Below are 22,047 nucleotides of genomic sequence, written 5' to 3'. Positions count from 1 at the left end.
GCGGGGGGGGGGGGGGGGGGGAAGTGTCGAATAATCGATTATTATTCGCCAGGGCTGTCCGATCTTCGATTTTGATCATGGTCAGTTACTGGCATCCCTAGAAGTGACTAGAGGAGGGACTTGAGAAAGGAATTGAGTAGGGACTAGAGAAGGGACTTGAGATGGGACTAGAGTTGGTACTTGAGAAGTGACTGGAGAAGGGACTAGAGAAGGGACTAGAGAAGGGACTAGAGAAGGGACTAGAGAAGTGACCTGATGAGGGACCAGAGAAGGGAATAGAGAAGGGACTAGAGAAGGGACTAGAGATGGGACTATGGCAGCTGGGGCCAGAGCGGGGTCTGGAACCATGGCCGCTGGGGCCGGAACTGGGGCCGGGACCATGGCTGCCGGGGCCAGAACTGGGTCTGGAACCATGGCTGATGGGGCCAGAACTGGGGCCGGGTCCATGGCTGCTGGGGCCAGAACTTGGGCCGGAACCATGGCTCTTGGGGCTCGGGCTGCTAGCCTGGCCTTGCGACTCCTTCTTTTCGGAGCCGTTTGGAGGCTTCGTGGACCTCCAAAAGCCAGACGAGTTCCAGAGAACGGCTCCTGGACAGGAGCAGGAGCTGGGGCAGAAGCAAGGGTTGACTCCAAACGGACAACACCGATGCGTGTGGTGTCATAAAGGGAATTGGGAGGCAGAGAGCTAGCATGCCTGAGGCTAGCAGGCAGGGGATAACACACAGAGAGGAACTCCAAAATCCAGCCAGGTAAGAATCTCACCAAGCCTGGTTTCTCCATAGTTATCTGGCACGGCTCTGCCAGAGCAGCCTCTCGCTGCTGAACCCCGGACGCTCCCATCCATCGATCAGAGCAGGTAGCCAAAGAAAAGGTAAAATCCAACAATTCCTGCTCAAAAGGATCTGCTGGGCCCATATTTGGTGGGTTCGTACTGTTACGGTTGAGTGAAAGAAGCAGGACCCAAATGCAGATAACTCTGATTAACCTTTATTTCAAGGATAAAAAGAAAATAACTTGGACAAAAAACAGAACACTCGCCGGTGAACTCATTCACAAACAAAAGACGAACCCACACTGAACACAGGAAGTGACAAGACTAAATACAGGGAGGGGTAATCACAAGACGAGAAACAGCCGGGCAGGGGAGGAGAAACACAAGGGCGACAGGTGAACACAATCAGACAATTAGACACACCAGGGAAACTAACGATAGGAGGAAAAACACAGGAAGAAGGACCAGACAATATACAGGAGGAAAACATGACAGGGAGAACAGCAAAACACCCAAAACAAGACATACAAAACGTGACATAACACAATAATCGTAACAGAAAATGTTTCAGTCCACAAAAGTACGGTTTTCCCTGTAGCTGTGACCTCTGTAGCACATTCGCCAACATAGTGGGTAGGTATAACTATACCTTTATGCGTAAACATGTAAACCGTCCTGTTAGCGAGGTTAGAAGCAGCACCACACTGTCCATGTCCACTATCTGCACCGAATATTGGGTTATTTGCGCCGCTTCTAAAAGTGAATAACAGATCACACTCTGAAGTTTCAAGTTTCCTGTTTACAGACCATCGTCTGAAGATATGTACCTGAAAGGAGTTCATCAGATGCACCGTTTTCACACACCTAAAACACTGTTTTGGTGTGATATTTAAATAATGAAATGTTGGTACTATGTCATACACATAATATACTATTGTGTAAATAACCTGATGTCTTTTAAATAATTTACTTTCCCTGTTTTGATTCTTATCCCAGCTTCGATCATATTCAGGTCAATATTTGGATGGAACATCACTTTTCGGTTACTGATATCCCTATAGTACATAAATGATTCTTGGAAACTGACAAAATCACAAACTAAAGCAAACTAACAAACAGCTGAACTGAGCAGCTAATAAGGACACAGGAGGTGGTTACCATAGCAACTTATCAGACTGCTCGCACAGTTTGTTTTCCTTTCCAAACCCTGAGTCACAAACACACAACAGGACAATGATGAATCCTCTGCCGAGACACACAAAGGAAGCACCGACAGGACATGCTAACCCAGAGATGATGACCTCTTCAGCTGACCGCACTAAACCTGTCCCTTATCTGACATCACTTCCTGTTTTAACCCGTACAATAAGGTTAGAAAAATAAGAAGATTTATCTATGAAAGAAGAAACTGTTATCAGCTTCCAGACAGGAGGCGACAGCTACTACTCTGATGGCTTTCTTTGAGTTGTCTCACATGGGCCGTCCCTCTCTATCTTCAAATCTATTTTTTTAAATGTATTATAATTGGCATTTATTATTTGTATTTACATTTTCTTTCAGTTCAACACTACAAGAGGAGAGATTTTAAAGATGAGAACAGCGGTGGCTGACAGGTGCAAACGTGCTACAGCAGCCCAAAACATTTCCATTCAGAAAAACAGATTGCACTTAAAAATACACAAATGTTCCCAAACACATGCAAATGAAAAAAGATATTCACCAACTTAATAACACATGTGCAGCATTTAGAAGACATTCACCAGCTTGACAAAACATATGCAGCATTTACTAAAAGCGCTGCTTAAACCAAACACTGATGTTGGCCATCTGTCTGGAAACTTACCTAAAATGTTTAATCGGCTTATTTTAACAATGTGATCACATGACTCCTTCTGATATTACTGCAGATCTGCTGTAATCTAGATAGCTAACGTAGGTAACCTAGTCATTTCAGATATACTGACAAACACTTACAGTTATGAGACAGACTCTGCAACAGAGAAAGTTGTCCAGCTTTATAATCCTGAACGTCACCAAGCGCTCCGGTCCCAGCTGTGTGCCTCACTTTTTAGTATCCCCTGGTCTCCCAGCTGTGTGTGTCACTTTTGAGTGTCCCCTGGTTTCTGTTGTGTTTTGAGCTATTGCAGCGTTTCGTTTAGGCAGCGATTTGAGTAAACGCTGTTCGTGTTTCGTCAAGTTAGTGAAGATGTTTCTTATTTGCATGTGTTTCGGCACATTTGTGTTTTAATATTTGAATACATTTTGATAGTGTAGCACGTTTCTCCTAATGGAAGTGTTTTTGGCCGTTGTAAAGGCCCTGACACACCAGGCCGAAATCGGCCGATTTCGTTAGTCGGACGACGAAGCGTGCCCTGTCGCCCAAACTCAATTTAGTATGTCCCGCACCGTCGGCCGTGACACGCCTTATTTGGCCTTTCGTGGCCGACGCACGGCCGATTCATGTTGAATTGGCCGTGCGTCGACCACAGGCTTTCGGACAAAGAAATCACTCTGATTGGCTGTTCAGCTAGCAATCAGTGCATGAGTAGCGAAACGGTTGCTTGAGAATGTCTTCCACAAGCAACACTCCAATGGCTGATAGCTCCAGTACCGCACAAAACATGTTTTCGATGGACGAGACTGAAAATGGAACGCACACGCTATTTGTTGTTTGTTTATATCACTAGTCTGTTCTTCTTCTCTGTCTTCCGGTTGTTGTCTCTTTTGAATGACGAATACACACTACCGCCGCCTGCTGGTAAGGAGAGTTATTGCCACTCACGGATGTGCAGTTCGTACGTGCTCGGCTGAAGTCTTTGCGGTGTGTTCCAGTGCAACACATGGCCAAGACGCAACAGTCAGCGTCGGCGTCTTCTCTGGTGACTGCTTGGTGTGTCAGGGCCTTAATGCGTTTGCACCTGTCGGCCACCGTATAGAGAACTGATCACTGTGTGTGCTGAGCACTATATTGAGTAGCCAATATTAGCTAGGATTGATGGAGTGTTAAGTTAAAAGTCCAACGGAGCTGGACCGAGCTGCTAACACTAACCTAAACTCTGATAGCAGCCACGAGGGAGGGTTCAGGGTCTCAGCCGTCTCCTACCTTTTCTTGATGCGCAGTTGAACTCCTCCTGACGAGCATGGTGTACTGTGGTGGGATGAAGGTGGTGTTTGTGGTGATGGGGGTGATGGGGGTGACGGTGATAGAGTGGATGGAGGAGGAAGAGCAGGCAGGGAGGGACGTGAAGTACCAAACTCCTTGATGTATCCTGGATCCAACTCCCTGAGGAGAGAGGCACAACGTGGTTACGATCCCTCCTCATGCTGCATGTTGTTTCATCATTTATAGACTGGTATACATTTGAAGTAAGAGGTTTGCTGACATATGTTTATAATGTAAATTTCCAAAATAAAAGCGGATCGCCAAATGGCTCAACATTGAAGAGAGGTGGAAAACTCCCAAAAACATTCTGGCTCAGAGCAGATTGGCTAATCTACAACCATCACTCACATGACTGCCACAATAAAGCAGGCCTGCTGCGTTCAGGTCCGACCGGTTCAAACAGGACTGTCTGCATGTCTGTTTCTCTTTCACTTCACATCACATTCATAGCTGCAGTCCCAAGATGGTTGATGGTATCAAAAACAGTGATAGAGAGTACAAGTCACATGATTCTGGCAGTAGAAAAACTCCTTTAAGCCCTTTAATTATCCAAACAAACAGAGAATTAAATTACCTTCGGTTTAAGTATTTGAGCCAATCACCTGTCAACACACACACACACACACACACACACACACACACACACACACACACACACACACACACACACACACACACACACACACACACACACACACACACACACACACACACACACACACACACACACACACACACACACACACACACACACACACACACACACACACACACACACACACACACACACACACTGAATACACAGGTTTACTTAGCGTAGTGACTAATTAACCTAAGAACATAATGTGTTTGCCACTTGAGGGCGGCTGAAACACGTTTTGGACACTGACATATCACCATAAATAGATTTATTGAACTTCTTGCCCTGTTTTTGTCTTTACCTACTCCTGAGCTAAATGTTTTCCAACAAGTCTCTATCTGTTCCTGTCTTATAGCTTCTTTAAAGCACCAGTCCAGTATTAGCAGCTGTATTCATCTGCTTTCAACTAGCCTACTGCCTGGCACCAAAAAATAAGGAAAGGTCCGATCAGACAGCTGGTGGTCTCCCAACTTATTTCTTGTAATAAAAATAGCAATTATTAAACCAATACAAGGAATCATAACAAAGATACAAACGTATTAAACTATGGAATGGAAGAATCTAGGAAAATGAAATTCATGGAATGGTAAAAACAACAATGGGAATCAGAAACCAATTTCATATATGAAAGATGGAAAAAATGAGTTACGTAACACGAAAAATGTATAATGACCAGGTGGTAAGATGTGACACGTTTGAGTATTAAAGTGCACCAAACATGCTATTTTTATGCATATAATAGGGCAGGGGTGGCCAACCAGTCAGAGGTTAAGAGCCACATTTTTTCTATGTTACTGCAAAGAGCCTCATCAAACACACAGTCACTGATACCCCTTGTTTCAGTTTTTTGTTTTCTGGAGACAAGATTTCAACCACGTCACTGATGCATTTTTGTGGCATTGGGATATTTATTTTTTAAATCCTCTGGAGCAGAAAGAGGAGCTGTGGATTATTGTTATTGATTAATGCATCAGTGTTTCTTAGGGTAAAAAACACTAAACTCACAACTTAAAATGAAAGCGTTTAGTTTATTTAATAAAAGAGCACATGTTCAATGTGAAAAGTGATAGTAGTTATAGATTATTTGCAATTTGGTGCTATATATATATAAAAAAAAAAAATATATATATATTTTAAACACCTTTAATTTCAGGGGGGGCTCCGTTGGCGGGGCGCAGCGCCCCTCCAAGACAATGGTAGGGGAAACACTGGATAGTATTTAATCAACGATAGGTTTTCCCCCCCTCAAAGGTGATTGGTTCTCTGCATCGCAGGTATTATTGTGATTGGCTCTTGGGCCACATCAAAATTAGACGCGCTGTCATCCTCTCATACTGACACCACACACGTAGGGAGAGCCGGGACAAAAGTAGCAAAGGACGAAAGTAACGGAGCGATTTTATCCGAGCCCAAACAACTTTGACTGGCCAAATTACGTCAGAATGATCAGCATTCAATACTTAACAGACCTACTAAATATCAGGTTTAACTGTCAAGAGTAGTGTTGTCACGATACCAACATTTTGGTTTCGATACCGATACCAAGTCAAGAATTGCGATTCCGATTCTTTTTCGATATTTTTCTTAAAAAAGGGAAACAGTCTTAAATGTAATTATTGTGCTTTATTTCACACCAGAACCATAACCATAACACAAACTTTTAAACAATGAGAACAATAAATAAAAATAAATGACAAGAATTCCTATTAAATAAAATTAATAAATTTCTTACAGACAGGCCTCGTGGTGTCCGTAGGCTTGCCCTCACTGTCAGAGATATGGCTAAAATACATCAAATTTCGCTTCTGGCGTCTTTTTTTTCAACAAGCCGAGGCGCAGCGGCTGTTGCACTCCCACTTGCAGCCATGCTTCTCGTTTTCTCACATGCTCTGGCAGCTAGCGCGTGTACGAGAGAGGGGAGGGACTTAGAGCGTGCTGGAGAGGGGAGGGACTCCAGGCACGGCTGCAGTGAAGGGATTGGAAGCAGAGCGCTGAACACACACGACTCTTATTAAAACGGCGCTTTCTCACCGGAGTACTTTACCCCGTCATTCTTAAAGTACCGATACTAATGAAACAGAGGAATCGTAACGTTTTTAACGGCAGGGTATCGCGGTATACCTTTCAAGTATCGGTACACCGTGCAACACTAGTCAGGAGTCAGTGTCTCTCCCCCAAACTCACACATATAAAATTCGATATGAACTGAAGAGCAGCATTAAACCAGGCAAAGAGCCGCATGCGGCTCGAGAGCCGCGGGTTGGCCACCCCTGTATTAGGGTCTCAGATATATAAAAACATGTCCATGTGTTTTTCTCAAAATACAAACATATCATGCATTTTAGAAATGCCTCGTATCCCTCTATTCCAGCCCTCTTTAGAGAAACGCGGAGTTTGGGTCCCTAGCTTTAAAAAAAAAAAAAAAGAGGAGGAGGCGGAGCTAATGCCTGATCAGAATTCTACCGGAGATAAAGTTAAATTCTGCGGTGATAAAACGCCATCCTGTTCTAAACCACATCAAGGATTATTTCTGAAACAGTATTGTTTTGTTTGTTGGTCTATTAATGAACTGACTCGTGCTCCGTGCTAAAGTCTTAGCCATCTTTTATCAAGAGGTCTTGATGCTGGACGTGTCTGAAGCTTGGCGATTTTTTGCGAGCAACGAGACCAACAACCAATCACATGAATCTCCCGCCCCTGACATAAAATAGCAACGTTAAAACGAAGTAAACTGGATATAAACTCCCCAAACAGGCGTAAACCTACCACTTTCACCCACTGTCTCTGCCACCTCCCTCCATGCCTGGTTCCTCCGGTTTGTATCCCGGTAAATAGTTCTGGTCGTAAAGAACCGGGTGATTTGCTACCGTAATTTCTCGTTTGGAATATGAGGAAATTAACTCTGGCTCTCCCAGCTTGCACGCGGTTTGATTGGCTAGCGCTTGCACTGGCAGGATTTGCATAAATGGGATTTGATTGGCTGATGTCAGCTTCGCAAGCATTGGGAGCATCAAAAGTTGAACATTGCTCAACTTTTGATGCTCACGATGCTTGCAAAGCCATGCTCCGCTCCCCACAATGCAGTTTGGCGAAGATTAAAAATCTTCTACGTCACCCCATTCAAGTGAATGGGCGAAGCTTTGAAAGATTTTCTTCATGCCTGTGTGTGGACGGGCCGTTACCGTACATGTTGATTTAAACATAGGTCAAAACTATGTGGCGACAGCTTGTGGTAGGAGTGTGTATCTATCTAATCAATACATCCCCCTTTCTTTGAAGTAACATAAACAAATAGTGCAACATCAATTTTAACCAAACATTTTGATTTCTCTACCATGCCATAACAAATAAACATCTGGTCTAAATTTACTCAGAATGCTAACTAGCACAAGCTTGAAAATTGTCTAAACATTTACACCATTTTAACATCCATTAAACCAGTCTCTCAATTACAGATTCAGTCTATCTGGTTTTCTGATTTCCCTTTCCCGTTTTCTGGAGTGTTAGTATCACAGTCTGTCTATGGTGAAGGTGTGGACTCAGACTCAATGATGGATTCACTGACCTGTTGACCAGCCTCTTTTGTTTTCATAAGACTGCGACGATTGCGTCTGAAGATTTGTCCTTCCTCTGTCCTCACAGTGAAGGATCACGGTGCTACTTCCTGAAGAACAGTGGCTTTAGTTCTCCACAGTGGCTTTAGTTCTCCATCCATCATCCATTTTGGAGGTCCACGAAGCCTCCAAACGGCTCCTAAAAGAAGGAGTCGCAAGGCCAGGCTAGCAGCCCGAGCCCCAAGAGACATGGTTCCGGCCCAGGTTCTGGCCCCAGCAGCCATGGTCCCGGTCCCAGTTCTGGCCCCAGCAGCCATGGTTCCAGACCCAGTTCTGGCCACGGCAGCCATGGTCCCGGCCCCACAAAACTAGGGCCACCAGGGTGGGTGGAGGGTTGGGTTGACAGCCCAGGAACCCAGCGGATGACCTGGAAGGGATCTCGGGAGGACGGCCCGGAGGCAAGGCAGAAGCCGAGAAGGGGGACTCGGGCAGACGGCCCGGGGGCAAGGCAGAGTCTAAGTTGGGGGTCTCGGGCAGACGGCCCGGGGGCAAGGCAGAGTCCATGGTGGGGCGAAGGCCACAGCGGACAAACTCAGGGGGCCGAGCATGAGGGCAAAGGCAGCGGCAAGAAGAGTCAGGGGGCCGGGCTCAAGGGCGAAGACCGCGGCTCTCAGGGGGCCGGGCTCGAGGGCGAAGACCGCGGCTCTCAGTGGGCCGGGCTCGAGGGCGAAGACCAGACAGCTCCGGAGGCCGGGCAGGAAGGTGCTGACGGGACAGCTCCGGAGGCCGGCCAGGACCCGGTGTCGGCCGGACAGGAACCGGAGCCGGTGGGACAGGCTTCGGCAGGATCCCCCACGGAAGAGGACCAGGAGTTGGCAGGACCCCCGGCGAGACAGGTGACGGCGGGACATCCAACGGAACAAGACATGGGATTGGCAGGACTCTCAGCGGGTCCTCCAACGGAACAGGACATAGGGTTGGCAGGACCCCCGGCAGAAGAGTTGTCGGCGGGACCCCCAACGGGACAGGACACAGGGTTGGCAGGACCCCCGGCAGAAGAGTTGTCGGCGGGACCCCCAGAGGCACAGGACACAGGGTTGGCAGGACCCCCGGCAGAAGAGTAGTCCGCGGGGCCCCCAACGGGACAGGACATAGGGTTGGCAGACCCCCGGCAGAAGAGTAGTCGGCGGGGCCCCCAACGGGACAGGACATGGAGTTGGCAGGACCCCCAGCGGAACCTCCAACGGCACTGGACATAGGGTTGGCAGGACCCCCGGCAGAAGAGTAGCCGGCGGGACCCCCAACGGGACAGGACATAGGGTTGGCAGGACCCCCGGCAGAAGAGTAGTCGGCGGGACCTCCAACGGGACAGGACATGGAGTTGGCAGGACCTCCAGAGGAACCTCCAACGGCACGGACATAGGATTGGCAGGACCCCCGGCAGAAGAGTAGTCGGCGGGACCTCCAACGGCACAGGACATAGGGTTGGCAGTACCCCCGGCAGAGGATTAGTCGGCGGGGCCTCCAACGGGAAAGGACATGGAGTTGGCAGGACCCCCAGCGGAACCTCCAACGGACCAGGACATTGGTTAGGGACTTGAGACGTGACTCGAGAGGGGAACCAAGGGGGAACTAGAGAGGGGACTCGAGAGGGGACTAGAGACGGGACTTGAGAAGAGACTCGAGAGGAGACTTGAGAGGGGAACCAAGGGGGGACTAGAGAGGGGACTATAGAGGGGACTCAAGGAGGGACTAGAGGAGGGACTAGAGGAGGGACTAGAGGAGGGACTAGACAAGGGACTAGACAAGGGACTTGAGAAGGGAACTCGAGAGGTGACTAGAAAGCGGACTTGAGAGGTGACTTGAGAGGGAACTCGAGAGGGAACTCAAGAGGGAACTCGAGAGGTGACTTGAGAGGGGACTCGAGAGGGAACTTGAGAGGTGACTCGAGAGGGGACTTGAGAAGAAACTGGAGAGGGGACTCAAGAGGTGACTTGAGAGGGAACTCGAGAAGAGACTAGAGAAGGGACCAGAGATGGGACTAGATATGGGACTATGGCAGCTGGGGCCAGAGCTGGGTCTGGAACCATGGCCGTTGGGGCCGGAATTGGGGCCGGGACCATGGCTGCCGGGGCAAGAACTGGGTCTGGAACCATGAATGATGGGGCCAGAACTGGGGCCGGGACCATGGCTGCTGGGGCCAGAACTGGGTCTGGAACCATGGCTGCTGGGGCCAGAACTGGGGCCGGAACCATGGCTCCTGGGGCCAGAACTGGGTCTGGAACCATGGCTGCCGAGGACATAACTGGGTCTGGAACCATGGTTACTGGGGCCAGAACTGGGTCTGGAACCATGGCTGCTGGGGCCGGAACCATGGCTGCTGTGGCCGGAACCAGGGCCAGAACCATGGCCGCTGGGGCAAGCACTAGCTCTGGGACCATGGCTGCTGGGGCCGGAACTGGTTCTGGAACCATGGCTGCTGGGGCCAGAACTGGGGCCGGAACCATGGCTCTTGGGGCTCGGGCTGCTAGCCTGCCCTTGCGACGACTCCTTTTAGGAGCCGTTTGAAGGCTTCGTGGACCTCCAAAAGCCAGACGAATTCCAGAGAACGGCTCCTGGACAGGAGCAGGAGCTGGGGCAGAAGCAAGGGTTGACTCCAAACGGACCACACCGATGTGTGTGGTGTCATAAAGGGAATTGGGAGGCAGAGAGCTAGCATGCCTGAGGCTAGCAGGCAGGGGATAACACACCGAGAGGAACTCCAAAATCCAGCCAGGTAAGAATCTCACCAAGCCTGGTTTCTCCATAGTTATCTGGCGCGCCTCTGCCAGAGCAGCCTCTCGCTGCTGAACCCATCCATCGATCAGAGCCAGAGCCAAAGAAAAGGTAAAATCCAACAATTCCTGCTCAAAAGGATCTGCTGGGCCCATATTTGGTTGGTTCGTACTGTTACGGTGGGTGAAGCAAGCAGGACCCAAATGCAGATTACACTGATATTGCCTTTATTTCAAGGATAAAATAATAACTTGGACAAAACAGAACACTCACCAGTGAACTCAGTCACAAACAAAAGACGAACCAACACTGATCACAGGAAGAGACCAGACTAAATACAGGGAGGGGTAATCACAAGACGAGAAACAGCCGGGCAGGGGAGGAGAAACACAAGGGTGACAGGTGAACACAATCAGACAATTAGACACACCAGGGAAACTAACGACAGGGGAAAAACACAGGAAGAAGGACCAGACAAACAAGGAGGAAAACACCCATAACCAGACATACAAAACTACAACTGTGACATAACATGAGAATCCTGACACTTCCTGTCTCAATGCGCGTGGTATGACAATCCTGTGTTGTTTCAGTAATAGTCCATCAACAACACTCAGTTCACCTCTGATGTGGTAAAAGAGCGGACGGGAACCTACAGGCCATCCATTTTGCATATTTGCAATGACACACTGCAGCTCTGTGTCTTTTGCTGTTTCTTCAGCTATCTGTCTGGACTTTGTGTCTGATACAGGAAGAGCAGCAGACACCATGTTCACATGAATTCTCACATCCTCTTCAGTTGTACTCACATTATCCACTGTAGGTGCTCGGGAGAGAGCGTCAGCAAGTATCAGGTGCTTTCCAGGTGTGTAGATCAGCTCAAAGTCATATCTCTACATCTTCATCATGAGACGCTGTATTGACCTGGATGCATAGGCCACTGGTTTCCAATGCTCGCCTTCAACTTGTAGGAGCACTGCGCCTATTCCATCCTTTGAAGCATCTGTTGAAACTTTAATCTTCTTTGTTGGGTCAAATAATGTCAATACAGGTGCAGTTGTGAGTGTCTGTCTGAGTGTTTTCCACTCTTGCTCATGTTTGACTGTCCATTTAAACTCATTTTCTTTGTGCAGGAGCTCACGGATGCAAGATGTCTTTGCAGATAGGTTTGGAATAAATATACCTCTGAAGTTGACCATCCCCATAATGCAAAGTACACCTGTCTTGTCTGTGGGCCTTGGCATATCCTGTATGGCTCTGATCTTTTCTTGGTCAGCTTGTACACCTTGTGCAGAGAGCTTGTCTCCGAGAAAGACAACTTCTTGAACTCCAAACTCGCATTTGCTCTTGTTAAGCTTGAGTCCATACTTGTTTATGCGCTCCAGCACCTTTTTCAGCCTCTCATTTTGTCCTTGTAGTGTAGAGCCCAACACAATGATGTCATCAACATATGCTCGAACACCATCCAGCCCCTCAATGATGTGCTCCGTCGCTCTGTGAAATATTTTGGATGCTGAGATGATCCCAAAGGGCAGTCTGAGGAAGCAATATCTGCCGAATGGTGTATTAAAGGCAGCCATTATATGAGGGTGGGACAAGTCCCCCCCACTTTTTGAAATGATTAGTTTAGACCCCCCCACTTTTAGCATGTGGAAAGTCTGTGAATCGGTCTATCCACTCGCCGCACTTTGTAGAGCGCTATGTCAGTGCTTCACTATCAAATCCATTCCACTTGCTTATTGAGTGAATGCCCAAATCAATGAAACTCTGTACCATGTTTTCACTGGTACTTTGTACCAAGGCAGATTCTCCCATAGCGCGCGCATGTTCAAGGAGTGTTGTCATAGTTGGACAGCTCAGATCTGTTGTATGAAGCGATGCCGGTAGCAGAGGTAAGGCACACACACCAAATGTTCAGGACATTGTTAATACAGCGAAAATCAAAGCTGACGATCTCTTGGTTTGATATGTTTTCTCCCCCAGACAACATGGACATAAGAACATTTTTTTCAAAGAAGAGGAAAGTAAGTCATCAGCTGGTAGCAGTTAATCAGTTAACAGTGATGGCGGTGGTGGCGGCAAAAGTGTCTCACTTCTGGAGAGGAGTTTCGTCTTTATGTCAGAGATACAAATACTGAATAGTTTAGATGAGAAAAGGCATCAAAATGCCAGGTTACTAGTATTTATCATGTAAACAGGGAACATGAATAACCCTATCTCTCTGTGCTCATGTAAACACCATATTCCAAATAGGATCATAACCTAGGGTGACCAGACGTCCCGGTTTTCCGGGGACATTCCCCGTTTGTATTGGCCTGTCCCCGGTTGAAACTGTCCCCGGAAATGTCCCCGTTTTTTAATACATGTTAAAAACACATAGCAAGGTGAAATAAAACGTTTCATGTCAGGAAACACTGGGTAAACAGACTTCGGAAAACACAGTCAAGCCAGCCCGCACGTTGTATTTCGGTGCGCGAATAAATAGATAGAGGACTGTAAAAACTGCCTTCAAAATAAAAGCGTTTACATGGTCAATAACAAATATACCTAAAAAAGACACCAAACATATTCATATATACTGGAGCTTAAATTAAGAAATATGTAGCCTACTATATAATGTGATGAGTAATAATTTAAAACAAGGCTACGTATAACTACCACATTATAACTGAGTGAATGTAAAATGTAAGGATACACTTATGAAGACATATTGGACATTTCCACTGGGTGACTAATAACATTACTTTCTGAAGCACAATTTAAAATGTATGCTGATTAAAATCTCAAATTAGATCTATTGTCCATCTATATTTTTATTTTTATTTAATGGAAACCGTCCATAATCAAAGAGTGATTCGAAGTCAATCAAATACTTATTTTGCTTCAGGGTGATAGCAGGAGACCCCATCTAGTCAATCCGAGAAAATCAAGATAATCTGATGAAGAATTTCAAAATAAAATATTTTTGAAATCTCATATATGGGCTATCGTCCTTCTGTTTTTATACAAGAATAAATTAAAAACTGTCAAATTATCAAAGACTTATTTCACTCCATGGTGATAGCAGGACACCCCATGTAGTCACTCAGAGAGAATCTGGACAATCTGATGTACAGTTTAAAAATAAAAGACCTTTGAAGTCTCATATGAGCTATCGTCCGATTGTCCCCCTTTTTTCTTTAACAGTGAAGAAAATTGGATATTTTAATGATATATTGACCCCAAAACTGAAAATATCACCGGTTTTAATTTAGAAAATCTGGTCACCTTATCATAACCGGGTTAATACTCATAAACGGCTTACTGATGTCCATGTAGATGCAGTCAGTGTGTTTTACTGGAGCCTCAGTTCGATAAGAGATTGTTTTCTGAGTTCTTTAACTTTGGTACTCTCTCTCAAAATGGTAATGTGCATTATGTTTTCATTATACTTCTTATCATTCAGAAGCTTTTTGTGTGTGTTTTTGTTTTACTGAGTGCTTATAGGCATTTTCCATCCTATATTCAGTTAACTATTTATTTTCTGTATATATAGACAGAAGAGCAACATTTATTTGAACAATTAAGTCAATGATACCATTCCTAGGTGAACTTAACATCTGTATGGAGTCAGATCAGTCTCAATATTAATAAATGCTCGCAGAAGGATTCACAAATGTATTTTGCAATTTATATATAAATGACTCTCCACGACAATATCTCTCAATGCACTCACACATATTTATTGTTGTATATAAATGTACAAAAAATGGGCATTTAAACTGCTTTTTATTAATTCAAAGAAGGCTCTGAATTAATAATCAAATATGTTTCCTTTCTTTACTACTGGATGAAATTACAAATTGTACCCATAATTTCCCTCATGCTAGTATAGCCACATAAAAGTATCAAACCACCTAAAATGCACCAGAATACAGGAAATCTATTTTTTTTTTCATGGTGGAGGACCCCCACACACCCCCCGTTAAAAATGTCCCCCCCACATTCAGGATGCTTCCTACGCCCATGATTAAAGGTGCAATATTTGGTGCTGCTTTCATCCAGTCTCCGCTGCCAAAAGCCTGAGACGCATCAAGCTTTGTGAAGAAGCTGGCACCTGCCATTTCACTTGTGATTTCCTCACGCTTGGGTATCTGATAATATTCACGCTTGATGTTTTCATTAAGATCTTTTGGGTTCATGCACACTCTTAAATCACCACTTTTCTTCTTTACACAGACCATCGAGTTAACCCAGTCTGTTCCTCAAAATTGTTTTATCACTCCGAGCATTGTCATTCTGTCGAGCTCTTTCTTTAAGCGATCTTTGAGTGGCGCTGGAACTCTTCTTGCAGCATGCACAACTGGCTGTGCATTTTCTTTGAGCTGGATTTTGTATGTGAAGGGCAACACACCAAAACCCTTAAATACTTCTGCATAACTCTGTACTATACAATCAATAGAGTCATTTGGTGTACTCACAGTTGTGTTGATGCAATACACTCTCTTTACAAGTTCCAAATCTTCACATGCTTTATCACTCAGCAGTGAATCAAGTCCATCAGCGACAACAGAGAAAAGTAGGTGGTGCACTTTACTTTTTGAGGTTACCTTTAATATGCACATGCCCAAACTGTTGATTTTCTGTCCATTATAATCTTTTAGTGCCTGTGTTCTTTTTTTTAATTTGTGGCTTCTCTTTCATTGCCTTGATGTCAGACAGGCTCATCAGGTTTGCTTTTGCACCAGTATCCAGTTTCATAGTTATTATTGTTCCGTTAATCATCAGTGGAGCTATCCAGTGGTTAATTTGAGCCGGATCCTGCCGGAACAGGATCCGGCACCTCTTCATTTTGGCCACCCTGTGTTCCGGCACCTATTTGGGCAGATCCGGTACCTCTCACAAAAAATAAAAATAAAAAATGGTTAAAATGAAATAAAATATGCAGATATTAATTTACAGAAAAAATCCCAAGAATTTCATGTCGTTTATTAAGATTAAGATTTGAAAGAGTCGGAGATCTGTGTTGACGCACTGAAAAGCTGGACCAACGGACAAACGTCTTTCACTTTTGAAATTCGCCACATGAGGAGCACGTCGCAGAGAGGAAGAAACGGTGATTCAATGCAAGCATGTCAAAAAGACAGTTACATTTACTGTCTTTCTTCAAAAAGAAGGAAGAGGTAATAGACACTTCAAAACGAGTCAGAAAAGCCTCCACAAGCAGCGACGAGGGCAGCTGCAGCGGTCATGTTGATGGTCAAAACCAGGAGGAGGTTAGCGCCGCAACAGCTAGCCAGCTAGCTAACCGACAGCTAGCCAAGCCCGGGCAGCGGGTCAGGTTCACCGCCAGCCGGAACAGGAGCCAGCTACCGTCAGCCAGGTGGACCACCAACAGCAACGGGTGGGTACCCTGGCATCAACTAGCCCGGTACAACAGCCGGAGCAAGAGGCGAGCGGAACCGCGACATCAGCTGGCTTACAGCAGGAAGATTCAGTAGGAGAGGAGAGCGCATTGATCGTAGAAGAGTGTGGGACGTCCAGCGACAGGTCAGTTTTATCTAACTGTGGCCAAGAACTTGGAGGACCGTATGTTATCTCAAGGAGGCCGGATGCCAGATAAAACTGGATATAACAAGTTCATTGAGGAGTTGAAGGTGCTTTACGCACAATACTGGCCCGAGGACGCAGGTGCGCTGTATGGAGAGACTGAGGTCGAGTCACTGTGTCAGCGCTTCAACATTGCCAACCCGCGCGCAGTCATACGGGCCTACAGAACGTACAGAGACTCAGATGGTAAAGACACCCCCGATGAGCTGATGGAGTTACTTGTTGCTGTCAACAGCATTCCCATTGCAAGTGCTGAATGTGAGCGCGGATTTTCTCAAATGAACTTGATTTGCACTCCCAACCGTAGCTCTTTGCTCACATCTACCATGTCATCTTTACTCTTCCTAAATCTTGTTGGACCCCCCCTGGCTAAATTCAATCCAGTCCCGTACGTGAGGTCCTGGGTGGCCAAAGGACACAGAACTACCACAGACACACGCAGTAAAAGCAGAAAAAAAGAGATCCGGACATGCTCGTGATGTGGGGTGTTTTAAACAACTAAATATGGTGAGCAAACATACTGTCTATTAATAGGCCGCCGTGCCAATCTTTGAATAGGCCTAATAAATATTTTTTTTACACGTTAAACCTGTTGAGAAATTAATTGCTGGCTGTATACTGAAGTCCCACCTGTGGTGATGTGGGCATTTGCCTATGTTGTGCGTACTAGCCTAACAAATTATAAATGATCGTCATAACATTTATACCATGGATACTATTTGAAATTGAGGCTTGTAAGTCCCACAGCGTTGCAAGTGGACATTTTCATGTTGTTTTCAGCACCTTTTCTGTATACGTTCCGGGACCTGTACGCGTCTCGTCATCCCTGAGCTGTCATATGTACTTTGCGTTCCGGCACCTTATGATTTACAAATTAAGCACTGGAGCTATCCATTTGTCTTCTCTGACTGCATTAACCTCTTTTTGCTCAGTTTCACAGTTCACCATGCCAACAAATAATGTCTCACTTAAATCATCGTCTTCCACTATGTTTACAGACTTTCCTTTCTTCCTCTCATTTCCTTTTGAGAAGCACTGCTTAGCAAAATGGTTCTGGCCCTGGCAATTAGAGCATTGCTTACCAAATGCCGGACACTGTCATGGTTTGTGCTTCGAGCCGCAGCGCTAAAGCCTCTGTCACACTGTCCTGAAATTGACACCCGATGGACACACGATTAAGGAAATGTTCAAACTCGGCTCTGATCGTAACAACATCGGGCCATTAATGAGGGCATCTTAAGCCATCGTATGACCGCCGGTGGAGTTTCTCAGGCTCCGGCAGCAACTTCGGGAGCGGTGGCAACATCTTTGGCATCACAAAGCATTGCCGAAGGACCTTGTGAAGGTTCATTTTCGTGTTGACTTCGTGTGTCCATTTTGCCCTTCGTAAGGCATTCGTGAGGACATCTTAAGCCATCGTATGACCGCCGGTGGAATTTATCAGCAACTTCGGGAGCGGTGGCAAAATCTTTGGCATGCCAAAGATGGCTTAAGATGCCCTCACGAATGGCCCGATGTTGCTACGATCAGAGCCGAATTTGAAAATGTCCTTTATCGTGTGTCCATCTAGTTGTTTTATCGCACAACAAAATCATGTAAACATATTATGTAAATAACCCAATTTGTGTTCTGTGAAACTAAAAAGGATATAATATATTATTTTGAAGGCGAGGAAATTGTTGTTGCTATGGAAACAACATGACGGAGAAGACTTAATATCTTTTACATATAAAGAAGGAGAAAGTAAAGAACAAAGTCGGAAAATATCAGTACAGTATCATAATACTTTAACATAATTGTTTGTGTTACTTTCGTTGCAGTTGTATGTCTTAAATGTAATGTAAATGTTGCCTTCGTGTGGTTCGGGGCCATCTTCGTGCGAAATTCACAATTCCATATTCGTGTGTCCATCGGGTGTCAATTTCGGGACAGTGTGACAGGGGCTTTACAGCTGAATGTCCCTTCTTCCGACCGCTGTGTAGGCCGCGTCTGTGCGCGCCATTTGCCTTGGCAGGAGACCGCACCAACTGCTGCGCCATCACTCACGTTAGCCGCCCGCGCCCGTGAATGGAATACATATCTCTTGTATGTTTCGTTCTTTCTGCGAGAGCAGTGTGCATCAAATTTCTCGAGCACTTTATCCAGTTTGTCTTTACCAGCCTGCTCTTCATACACAAAAGTATTGTACACTTCTAGCGCCTGTGGGCCTGCTATAGTTAGCAGTAGCGCTACCTTCATAGCATCCGGCTTAGTTTCCAGTCCCATGGCCGTGATGTAAAGCTGGAACTGCTGCTTGAAGGCCCGCCAGTTGCTGTCGACATTTCCCAAAAGTTTTAGCGTCTCCGGTGGCTTTAATGAATCCATGTCGCTTGTTACAACTCCTCACTTAATGTGTTTTTATTTTACTTCATAATTTATTCCTGGTACCATATTTTGTTTGTTGGTCTATTAATGAACTGACTCGTGCTCCGTGCTAAAGTCTTAGCCATCTTTTATCAAGAGGTCTTGTTCGGGTCCCTTACCCGTACATGTGGATTTAAACATAGGTCACAACTATGGGGGGACACCTTGTGGTAGGAATGTGTATCCATCTAATCAACACAAGTATGGAGCTCAAATTATTTTTCTCTTGCGGGTTTATCACAAGGTGAATTACTTTTTTTATTTCCTGCTTTTTAAACACATGTGCTCTCCAGTACAGGTTAGCTCTGAGTGTTAGCGATGCTTGCTAATGTAAAAAAAGACCATATTACGTCCAAAACACGTCAGGCATTATTTCTGATAGCAACTCTCATTGTACCCCTGTTCTTAAAAGATGTGGGTACCAGTGGCGTCGCCTGGCCTGGCCATTCGGGGCCCCGAATGTTTTTTCTGTAGCCCCGGACAATTCTTCCTCAATAATATAATACATTAACCGCGCTTTACACTAGAGAGGACGGCAGGATTTAATTTCCCGTGTTCAGTGAATGCAACAGAGGCAAGCACCGGTGCCAGCAGGGACCGTGTTGTTAACATCTGGTTAGCTAGCTGCACTAACGGACATAAGGAGCTGTTTGTTCCACAACAAGCTGGAGGAGAGTCTTCTCCTGTCAGACTGAGAGGATCAGGTGAGCTAAAGGACTCTCTGAGTGTTCAGATAGTTCACTTTAGTCTAAGTTATCTCAGTGGGTCTCAAACGGTTTGGTCACTCACAAATTATGTAAAAGATTATTTCCGAGGCACACCTTCATATGATCATTATAGTTATTAAAAAAAAGACAATAAATGAAAAACAGTTATGAAATAGCCTACTATATGACAGTAAAACAAGAATACAGTTTAAAAGGGGAGTGATTTGTAAAATATCCATTAAAAAAAAATCTTGTTTACAGTTCTGTTTCAAAGATGTATCCATAGATCTCTTCATGTTGCTCTCAGAGTGCACCAGATTGATGCTTTTACTTCAATATTTAAAAATCTTCCCGGGGGAGCATGCCCTAGGACCCCCCTAGAGGAGGTGAGGACCCCCCTAGAGGAGGTGAGGACCCCTCTAGAGGAGGTGAGGATCCCCCTAGAGGATGTTAGGTCCACTCCCCACTTATATAAATAGCACTTTACCCCTGCTTACTTATGCCGTTAGCTGATTATCGAGCCTTCATTGTAACAGTCGCGGGTACACTGTGTATGTGCGTGTGGGGAGTGTTGCAGTAGAAAATTCAACTGTATCGCCCGGTACCTTAATGGGAAACCCTACATGTTTGAGCACCCTCTATGAAACGTCATGTATGTGCGTGTGGGGAGTGTTGCAGTAGAAAATTCAACTGTAGCGCCCGGTACCTTAATGGGAAACCCTACATGTTTGAGTACCCTCTATGAAACGTCAAGCTACCCCACAGCACCCCCAAAGGAAAATCTCTGGCGCTGCCACTGTGGGCTAAGCCCCGAATGTTTCCAGGTCCAGGAAACACCCCTGGTGGGTACGGAGGAAAAAATAAAGGGTTTTATTTTCTGACGCTGCGTGAGTTCCCCGACACACAGTGGACACATATTTAGGTATAAAAGACATAAAAAAGTGCACTTTGCATGATAGGTCCCCTTTAATGTTGTATCCATTATGTGTTAAATGTACCTTATAAGTTATTATCAGTTTTTGTTTGATTGTTTTTCTGATTTGTGGATTGTTATGTATTTAAAAAAAAAAATTGTATGTATGCCTTGTAATCAAATAATTTCTTAAAATGCAGAAAACGAAAAAAAGAGAGCTTGGGGCCGCTGATGGTTAGAGCAAGTGAAGTTAGAAGTTCATAGTACTTGTTGTATACATTGGATTTAGAATATGTGACAAAGCTCTGTATAGAGAACCGCAGTGACGCGTCGTAAAACCCGGAAGTAAACTTCTTCCGGTTCCTTCGCGAAAAACCAATGCAAATTCTCCATAGGATTTTGGAAAATAGCTCGAAATAAGGTCTGTGGTTGACACACATTTAAGAGAGGGATCACGTTTTGTTCAGCGGGATAATCTCCACATGTCAACCCTACTTTTATAAAAAAAAAATTACCGTTAACCTAGAGTTAATTTATTCACATTAATTCCCATCAACAAATCAATTGTATGTGTCAAATGAAATCTTTATTATGCAAGGCAAGGCAAGTTTATTTATATAGCACTTTTCAACACAAGGCAATTCAAAGTGCTTTACAAAAAATGAAAGACATTAAGAAAATGGCATTTAAAATCAGTCATTAAAAAGAAAAGCTAATAAAATAAACATTAAAAGAAAAAATACATGGATAAAAGTTACAGTGCAGTCTAAGATATGAATAGTTCAATTAAAAGCAGCGACAAAAAGAAAAGTCTTCAGCCTGGATTTAAAAGTAGGAAGAGTTTCAGCGGACCTGCAGGTTTCTGGGAGTTTGTTCCAGATATTTGGAGCATAATAACTGAACTCTGCTTTACCATGTTTAGTTCTGACTCTGGGGACAGAAAGCTGACCAGTCCCTGAAGACCTGAGAGATCTGGATGGTTCATCATTTAGCAGGAGGTCAGAAATGCATTTTGGTCCTAAACCATTCAGTGCTTTATAAACAGCAGCAGTATTTTGAAATCTATTCTTTGACACACAGGAAGCCAGTGTAAAGACTTCAGAACTGGAGCGATGTGATCCACTTTCTTAGTGTTGGTAAGGACTCGAGCAGCGGCGTTCTGAATCAGCTGCAGCTTTCTAATATATTTTTTAGTAAGACCTGTGAAGACACCATTGCAGTAGTCCAGTCTACTGAAGATAAAAGCATGGACACATTTTTCCAAATCCTGCTGTGATATTAGTCTTTTAATCCTAGATATGTTCTTTAGGTGATAGTAATCTGATTTAGTAACTGTTTTAATGTGACTGTTGAAACCAATAACTAATTAACCCGCTGACAAGAGAGCCCACCTCCGAAGATCGAGACTGGCTGAGGGACAGACTCGGGGGCAGGTTCTCAGGAATTTCTTGGCTTCTCTCCCCCGAGCCAGAAGAGGAACACTACAGCTTGGAAACACTTACTGTTCCTGAAATTATCAAATATGTTGGGC

General features: G+C 45.1%; 2 protein-coding genes across 2 annotated transcripts in view; one reads left to right on the top strand and one right to left on the bottom strand.

The window, feature by feature from the left end:
• Positions 1-22,047, top strand: part of LOC307024895 (uncharacterized protein) — a 119,716-nt gene that overhangs the window by 29,613 nt on the left and 68,056 nt on the right. The window lies entirely within an intron of this gene.
• The window catches only part of shroom3 (shroom family member 3), a 104,978-nt gene that overhangs the window by 38,587 nt on the left and 44,344 nt on the right, over positions 1-22,047 (bottom strand). The window contains exon 3 of the mRNA XM_079659932.1: positions 3,876-4,055. Coding sequence (XP_079516058.1) covers positions 3,876-4,055 — 180 coding nt within the window. The remainder of the gene's footprint in view (positions 1-3,875; positions 4,056-22,047) is intronic.

The sequence above is a fragment of the Notothenia rossii genome (genome assembly GCF_949606895.1).
Source record: "Notothenia rossii genome assembly, chromosome: 11".
NCBI classification, from domain to species: Eukaryota; Metazoa; Chordata; class Actinopteri; order Perciformes; family Nototheniidae; genus Notothenia; species Notothenia rossii.
The sequence above is the reverse complement of the archived record's forward strand: the minus strand, read 5'-3'. Positions and strand labels throughout refer to the sequence as shown.